The 8,386-nt window shown below is 41.1% G+C and overlaps 1 protein-coding gene across 1 annotated transcript in view; it reads left to right on the forward strand.

Moving 5' to 3' along the window:
* The window catches only part of LOC142388095 (calpain-5-like), a 29,347-nt gene extending 21,458 nt beyond the window's left edge, over nt 1-7,889 (forward strand). The window contains exons 4-13 of the mRNA XM_075472993.1: nt 1,070-1,278; nt 1,615-1,807; nt 1,884-2,077; nt 3,086-3,163; nt 4,086-4,281; nt 4,364-4,486; nt 4,616-4,812; nt 4,929-5,050; nt 5,593-5,729; nt 5,807-7,889. Of these exons, the coding sequence (XP_075329108.1) occupies nt 1,070-1,278; nt 1,615-1,807; nt 1,884-2,077; nt 3,086-3,163; nt 4,086-4,281; nt 4,364-4,486; nt 4,616-4,812; nt 4,929-5,050; nt 5,593-5,729; nt 5,807-5,983 (1,626 nt within the window). The 3' untranslated portion in view covers nt 5,984-7,889. The remainder of the gene's footprint in view (nt 1-1,069; nt 1,279-1,614; nt 1,808-1,883; nt 2,078-3,085; nt 3,164-4,085; nt 4,282-4,363; nt 4,487-4,615; nt 4,813-4,928; nt 5,051-5,592; nt 5,730-5,806) is intronic.
* The last annotated feature ends 497 nt before the right edge of the window (nt 7,890-8,386 follow it).

Raw genomic sequence — 8,386 nt, forward strand, 5'->3', positions numbered from 1 at the left:
CGAGAACAAGATACCTTAACTTAATATTCAGTTTTTATCATTTTATTGTCATCTTTATGTTAAAGCTTTCACCACATTCACAAGGTCTTGTTGCTGTCTATTTTACCTTCACAAAGGAAGTAATGTGTGGGTGGCTGCTTTGGTCTGTTTGTTAACAAATATTGTACATGCTCCAACCTAAAAATGATTAACTTTTGATATCAGTCCAGACCCAGGATTTAAAAAAAATACTTTTTAAATTTGGCCTTAGCAGAAGCATGGAGTCTTGGACTTTTTCTTTTTTAGGACATTGCATTGACTTATTTTTATTGTAGATAGCCATACTTTAATACTTTATCCTTAACAAGAATCAATTCTTCCAAAAAAACATATCTTTAACCAAACCTGTAATTTACATGCTACTATCACCAGTAGCTCAGAAACTACATGTTGCATCATTAGGACCAGCCTTTGTTGCCTAAATAGTTTGTATTTATACCACAAAAGCTCCCAGTGAGATCAATAGACATATAACATAGTTACATACTTTGTAATATCAGTAAGTTTGTAATGTTCAGTAATTGCTTTACCTCGAGTCTTATTAGCATACAGACTGTGTCCTGCTGGTCCTCCCATGTAGATTAGCCTTCCCAATGAAACCATAACACAGTTTAATGATCATCAAACACTGACAGTAGAGCAGTGCTTTAAACTTTTTCTTACTCAAAGGGTCCGAAACGATGCCTGCTGACTCCAACAGGCACACACAATTTACAATACAAAACCAAACACTTGCACATACATTTATAAACCTTTTATGTTTTTGCTCCTTTTTTGGCCACTTTATTCAGGCTGGCCATTCTCTCAAAAATGAGCTCACCTTGTTCAGTTACAGGTGCATAGACCTCATAAATATGTATATTACTAGCTGTTTTTACAGTTGAACTGTTTTTAAAAAGCACTACATACTTTATATGATACACAATATGCATTTAATGTTGCAGTTTTATAATAATAATACTGATAACTGATTGAACGAAGTGTCACATTTTACTTCACCACTTACAGTAACCTGTTTTTGTTCTCCCAGGTGATTCCAGACTGGAAGGATCAGGAGTGGAATGAAGAAAAACCAGAGTCATATGCCGGGATCTTCCACTTCCAGTTCTGGAGGTTTGGTGAGTGGGTGGATGTGGTGATTGATGACAGGCTTCCCACTGTGAACGGACAGCTCGTGTACTGCCACTCAAACGACAGCAATGAGTTCTGGAGTGCACTGGTGGAGAAAGCCTACGCCAAGTAAGCACTTCCACCGTGTGTTGGTTTGTGTGTGCTCGGATTAGTTTGATCCATCTTTGTAACTTGCTGTGGTCTGTTACTTTGCTTCCCTCAGTGCAGGATTACATTAATATTTATTTGGATCTATTCAGCTGCTTCCAGAAGCATGTTTTAGACCTGTTAAAGAGTCTTCTATTTTAATATTCTAATATATTTGATATGAAAATGTCAAACATAAACGCCTGACATTTTGTTTAGAAATCCATTCTTGCGGCTGATGTTGTCTGTTGTTTCTGTTTTGTTGAATTAAGAGGAGACTTATTAAGTATAGAAATATTCCCTGTGTGTGTTTTTAAGGATGAGCGGGTGCTATGAAGCTCTGGATGGGGGAAACACGGCCGACGCACTCGTGGATTTCACCGGAGGTGTTTCTGAGCCGATGGACCTGACGGAGAACGGATACAAAGGAGACGAAGGGAAAACCACCGAGCTGTTTGAGAGAGTCCTGAAAGTGCACAACCGAGGAGGCCTCATCAGCTGCTCGATCCGGGTGAGAAGACGAACACAAACTCACAATGGCTGTACAGTTAAGTTGATGTATTTAATGATCTGAGGTGTTGCTCCAGGCAACCACAGCCGCAGACATGGAGGCCAGACTGGCCTGTGGCCTGGTGAAGGGCCATGCGTACGCTGTGACGGACGTCCGCAGGGTAAGGCTGGGCCACGGCCTGCTGGCCTACTTCAGGTCAGACAAACTCAACATGATCCGCATGAGGAACCCCTGGGGACAGAGAGAGTGGAACGGGCCCTGGAGCGACAGGTGAGGAAACTGAGGATATTCCTTTTTTGTTTAGCTGAAGCGCTCTTCCTCCTCGTTTCTCTGCCTCTGACTGTCTCTGTTTATTTACTTGTTGTGGTGTCATTTGCCATCCATGTATCATGTTTGTCATTTCTTTCATTGTTGCTTTGATATTAAACGTCTTTTTATTTAATTTTTTTTACCTTGATCAGAGTACAACATGTTCATTAGTGATGCTCCGATCGATCGGCTGCCGATCATGATCGGCCGATAATGCCCAAAAATAGCTTGATCGGCGATCGGAAAAATATGCCGATCAAAAAACCGATCACGTGACGTAACGGTAAAGCGTGTGAGCGGATTTATGGTGCATTCAAGTGCACCCCGTAAACTCAGAAATCTATATCGAAGTTGATTTTTCATTTGTTGGAATACATACACCTGTCATTACTTGGTTGTTTTTTTTACTACATTCTTTTTAATGATTAAAACAAAATGATAGAACAAAATTATTGAAGCATATTCAGAATCAAACTCATTTCTCCATAGTCAGATTTGAAAACTTCATTTAGAACCAAATCAAAATGTTCTCTGCCAACTCCACCAGATTCTTGTTCTACGTGTCCCCAGCTACCTCTGTGGTGATTTTCAAGTCATTTCACTGCATCATTGTTTAATAATCTGATGCTGACATCATACCCAATGGATGATGTATATGGGCAGATTAAAATATTAATAGAAAATTAAAAAAACAATTGTTTTCTGCAAACTCCACCAGATTCTTGTTCTACATGTCCCCAGCTACCTCTGGCGGTTTAATTTCTATAAATGGTGCACTCTCTGCTAGATGAAAGGCATGGAAATGTCCGATTCCTTCCGTGATCGGCAATCGGGCAGATCATGATTTTGGTGATCGGTGATCGGTCCAAAAAATGCTGATCGGAGCATCACTAATGTTCACTTTATAGCTCTTTCTTGTTATGACTTTTTAAGTGAAGATAATTTTACTTTTTTTTTACCTTTTTGTAGCTCTGAAGAGTGGAAGAAGGTCAGTAAGAGTGAAAGAGAGGCGATGGGTGTCACAGTGGACGACGACGGAGAGTTCTGGTGAGTTTTAGTGAACTGCTGCCATCTGCTGGACAAGTTAGATGACCTAAAACAATACTCAAATGTGTTTCATTAACATTTGTTCAGTTAACCTCTTTTGATAGTTGATTTGTTGATCACATGACATCCTGAATCCCTTTCTTCAATCACAAACTAAGAGCTAATTCATGGTGTCCACATTCACTTGTGTGCAAGGCCTCTCTGACCTACATTTTTTAATGTAAAAATGACCTAAACTTTTAATGTTTGTTTTTAAAGCTCTTAACGGCCTCGCCCCATCGTATTTATCTGAGCTTTTAACAGTCCTGGTAGAGCTCTGAGGTCAACAGATCAGTTTCTGCTGTAGGTGCCCAGGTCAGAATACAAACCCTGGGGTGAGCGAGCCTTTTCCCAAAGCTGCCCCCAGGCTCTGGAATAAGCCCCCCGTCCAGCTGCGTCTTATTTCTGACCTGGGCCTCTTCAGATCTAGGCTAAAAACCTACTTATTTAGGATGGCTTTTAATACCCAGTAGTATGAGGACACTTTTATCTTATTCGATTTTGTTGTATTTTATTGCTTTCACTGTTCTTTTATTGTTTTTATTTGTTTTTACTTATTCTTCTCTTTATTTATTGCCTGCTGTAAAGCACTTTGGTACATCGTAGGGATTGTCTGTGCAGGGCTGTAGAAATAAAGTACATTTACATTCAGTCAAGCCAACACTTGTTTTTGGACGAGACTACAAGAGCATTCACTGTTACCCACACCTCCACTGTACTTCCTGAACGAGCACCAGAGCCGTGGTTTGATTAATGCACATGCATAGAAAGCTTAGTTTGCCCAACTTTTAGCTTAAATTGATCCGAGCTGTGATCCACAAAGTCTCGATTTGATCATAAACGGTCGAGGATTTCTGCTTATCCATCTTTCTTCTGTCTGCAGGATGACCTTTGATGACTTCATTGCAAACTTCACAGACCTTATTCTCTGTCGCCTCATCAACACGTCCTACCTGAGTTTACACAAGACCTGGGAAGAGGCCGTGATGCGAGGCTCCTGGCGCCGCCATGACGACCCGCTTCTCAACCGAGCCGGCGGCTGTACCAACCACAAGCACACTTTCCTCCAAAACCCTCAGGTCTTCCTTTCTTTCGTTTATTCATTCAGATTTTGTTTAGGACAAGACTGTGACTGTTTTTTGTTTGATTTCTGTGTCGTAGTACGTGTTGGATGTGAAGAAGCCGGAGGACGAGGTTCTGATCTGTCTGCAGCAGAAAGACCGCAGAGCCAACCTGAGAGAGGGGCGAGGAGAAAACCTGGCTATTGGCTTTGACATACACAGAGTGAGGCATTAATATGTATATTCTGCTCCGAGAGGAGTAAACTGAGCTTTATAACCTTCATGAATGTGTGATTTATATGTATTATTGGAAATAAAGGGATTGAAAACACTGATGTCTCTCTATGTTCAGGTGGAGCTAAACAGGACCTACCGCATGCATGTCACCCAGGAAAAGGTTGGAGGGAGCATCTACATCAACTCGAGAGCCGTGTTCCTGCGCATCGACCTGAAAGAGGGGCGATACGTTATCCTACCCACAACCTTTGACCCCGGCCTGGAGGGAGAATTTCTGCTCCGCATCTTCACCGACGTGCCCTCAGACTGCAAGTACGGACATGCTGTTGTAGATTAGATTTAGTTTCAGCAACCTCACTGCACATACAAGATTTTTGAAAAGCTACAGATCTGTGGACTAGCTCTCTCTTTGTCTGCCTGTCCTGTAGGGAACTGACTCTCCATGAGCCTCCTCAGTCCTGCTGGTCCGGGATGTGTGGTTATCCCTCACTGGTCACTCAGGTCCACGTGCTGCAGGCCGACGGCCTCGCTGGGCAGGACTCGGGTGGAGGTAGATCACTTGATACCTGCTTAACTTCAACACATTTCCATCTAACTTTCCACAAATTAATCATATCAAATCTAACCCTATAAGCCTATAAAAAAATGATTAATTATGTCCCATAATTTGTTATTAAAAAAGACCTTGTGTCACATTTAAAGCATGTCAGTCACAGCTGTTCTAAAGCATTTTACATCCATCTTTTTCTCACTTCTTTATTTTGTCCAGCTTTATAATTTCTTTCTGAACTAAAGGTTGAAAAACAAAAGTGTAATATCTGTAAATTGTGGCTGTTTAGTGATTGTTTTTGTCTTTAATGTGGTGCTGTGTAGAAGTGCAGGGACTGAATTTTTCTATACTTTAATTCTACACTCCTGTCAACAATGAACATCTGAAAAGATGGTAAAACAACTGTGTGTGTGTGTGTGTGTGTGTGTGTGTGTGTGTGTGTGTGTGTGTGTGTGTGTGTGTGTGTGTGTGTGTATGTGTGTGTGTGTGTGCGTGTGTGTGCGTGTGTGTGCGTGTGTGTGCGTGTGTGTGTGTGTGTTCAGTGTCAGATCCTTACGTGATCATTCGTTGTGAAGGAGAGAAGGTTCGCTCTGGGGTCCATAAAGACACGCGCAGCCCCGTCTTTGACACTAAGGGTCTCTTCTACAGGAAGAAAGCCAACCGACCAATTGCCATCGAGGTTTGTGTGCGTGCGTGTGCTTGTGCAGAAGTGCGTGCACGTGTCTGTGTTGCTGACCTCTCCCCCTTCTGTCTCAGATCTATAACCACAACATACTCGTGGACTCATTCCTGGGTCAGGTGACGCTGCCCGCTGAGCAGGGACAAATCCAGAAGACGCTGCACCTGAAGAACAAGAGCGATCAGCAGGACAACGACCTCCCCGGTACCATCACTCTCTCAGTAGTGACCAGCTCGGTGCTGACTGGCATCTGAGACGTGGGTTTGACTTGTGAAACAGTTTACCAAAGCTTTGTTTGCCTCAATGGGTGAACAGGGTTCACTTAACAGAGGAGAACAGCTGCTGCTGATGAAATTAAAGTGAATGCTCAAGAAACCAACAATATTATTACAAATTATCTGCACGAGGTGTCTCAATATACTGAAAATATAATGATTACTAGTTGGCTTCTAAATGTTTACAGGTCCTGAAGTTTATCTCTTATCAGATCTCATTTTTGTCAATCAGCAGCTTCTCAGATTTTTATACCACTGTTTCTCACTTTATTTTCGCTCATTTTTTATAATTCAACTTGTTTTAACCATATTTATGTCTCTTTATAATTTGCCCAACCACTCGAAAGTTAAACTTCAGACCGATGCACTAAAATAGACCCTCCACTCCATCTAATACATCCAACTGAGCACATACTTCTTCCTCGCAGCTCCATTCTCCTTTTGTCTTTCACGTTAACTCTATTTTCCCAGATGACTGTTTTCTGGTAAAATAACCGCTCAGAAACCTGCCTGAAATCCCTGAAATCTTTCCACTCACTCTCCCAGACAAGCTGCCGCTCCACATTGAGCCTGCAGTCAATTTTACCAGCTGCCTGGTTTATAACTTTGTCTGCATCCGGTGGGTAACAGGAGCATAAACTCAAAGTTAAAAAGGTTAACTTTTAGACAAAGTAGTTTGTGATGGAGATTCTGTGCAGATCCTCTTGTTCCATCTGCTTAAAATCACTGAATACATGCATGTTCCTGTTTACTTACACGTGGGACTTGATATTCTTTTAAAGCTGTAGATTATGAATAAAAACAGCAGGATACGGGGATTTTTTTCCATGTATTAATACAGAATTATACAGTATTCATCACTAATATTTGTGGGAAGACCTGTCGTTCCTGCAACCAGTCAGTAAAGTGATGGACACGGGATGATGTCAGAGGCTTAAGTTGCTGTTAGCATCAAACACCAGACTGAGGATGAGCTGTGGCGTGTTTCTTTGTGCCAAAAAATGCTGGTCGGAGTGTTTTTAAAGTTTCCAGTAGCTAAAATTTCAAAGGAGTCTTTAAACTTTTATAAGAATGGTTTGGTTTGGGGAAAACGGCAGTTCTCTGAATGACTGAATGGAAATGACTTGGAGCTGACAGAAAGGGTGACCCAGAAAAGTCATCAAAGTTTTGAAGGTGCACGTTAGAAAAGATTGCCTGCCTGAGATTGAACCTGTTTTAGTTACACCTTTCAGAGTATAAGTCACTGTTTCACAAAGTAAGACATTACCTCCATCACACCTGAATCCAGATGGGTTGTTGTAGGATGAGATGTGGCAGAAATGATGAGATAAATCAGGTCAACATGTCTCAAACATGAATAACTGAGGCTGTACGAGTGTTGCTTTACAGTCTCTCCTTTGCCACCAGATGGCGCCGCATCCCTTTTGTTCCACATGGTCACTTTGGGTTTACAGTTAATGCCTTTTTTTATGTGGTAACTAAAGCCGATTGTTTTGTGTTGAGCCTGATGCCATGTGGAAACACTGCCAAGTATAATTCTGTCTCAGGTACATTAAACAGATCTTTACTGATGCAGTGATGGTTCCTGTGGACGTTTGTTCATGTCAGTGTTGAGAATCTGAATTTATTCAGGCAGGATCCAACATATTAAAACCAAAAGAGGATTTTATTAGCGGAAGTTTATGGTGTGGAACAAAAGCAGACCGACAGCAGGGTTTGTAGTGGTCAATAACTGGCTTTAATGTGCAAAATGTTGAGTTTCTGTGTAATGCAATGTGGCGAGTCTTTGTACCATCAGTCTGTTTTTTACTTTCATCCAAGTCAAAGATGTCAAGAGTTTTAAGTTTCTTTCAGTCGACAAATAAAGTTTACTCCCTTAAAAGTCTTTTTTTTTGTGCTTCAGATTTCTTCACCGGTTGAGTCAAAGCAACAGGAGAGAAATTTGAAATTTGACCCTTAAAACTATGTGGAAGTGACTTCTGCATATCTAACCAGAGTAAACAAACATGTTTCCTTCTTCAAATAACAACAATTATTTACTTTTTGTGGTAAAATCCTGATGTTTCTGTAAAGTAACTTCTTATCTACCATTTTTATTAAAGAGTGTGGATCAGACGTCTCTGGCTGTAGGATATCTTCCTCTTAAAGAATAATCAAGATGACATTTCAGGTTGAAACTTCTAGAAATGTTGCCTGAAGGGAACATTTATTCATGCTACGTTACAGGAAACTAAACGTCTCAGCCCGTAAATAGAAGACAAGGCAACTCGATCCACCACTTTTGATGATTTTCACATCATCTTTATCGTTTCAAGGAGAAGAATAAGACACAGACTTGGTGTGTTTTGAGGAGGTGCCTGGGATGTTGGTTTTAATAACTTA

Source organism: Odontesthes bonariensis, chromosome 9 (genome assembly GCF_027942865.1).
Source record: "Odontesthes bonariensis isolate fOdoBon6 chromosome 9, fOdoBon6.hap1, whole genome shotgun sequence".
Classification (NCBI taxonomy): domain Eukaryota; kingdom Metazoa; phylum Chordata; class Actinopteri; order Atheriniformes; family Atherinopsidae; genus Odontesthes; species Odontesthes bonariensis.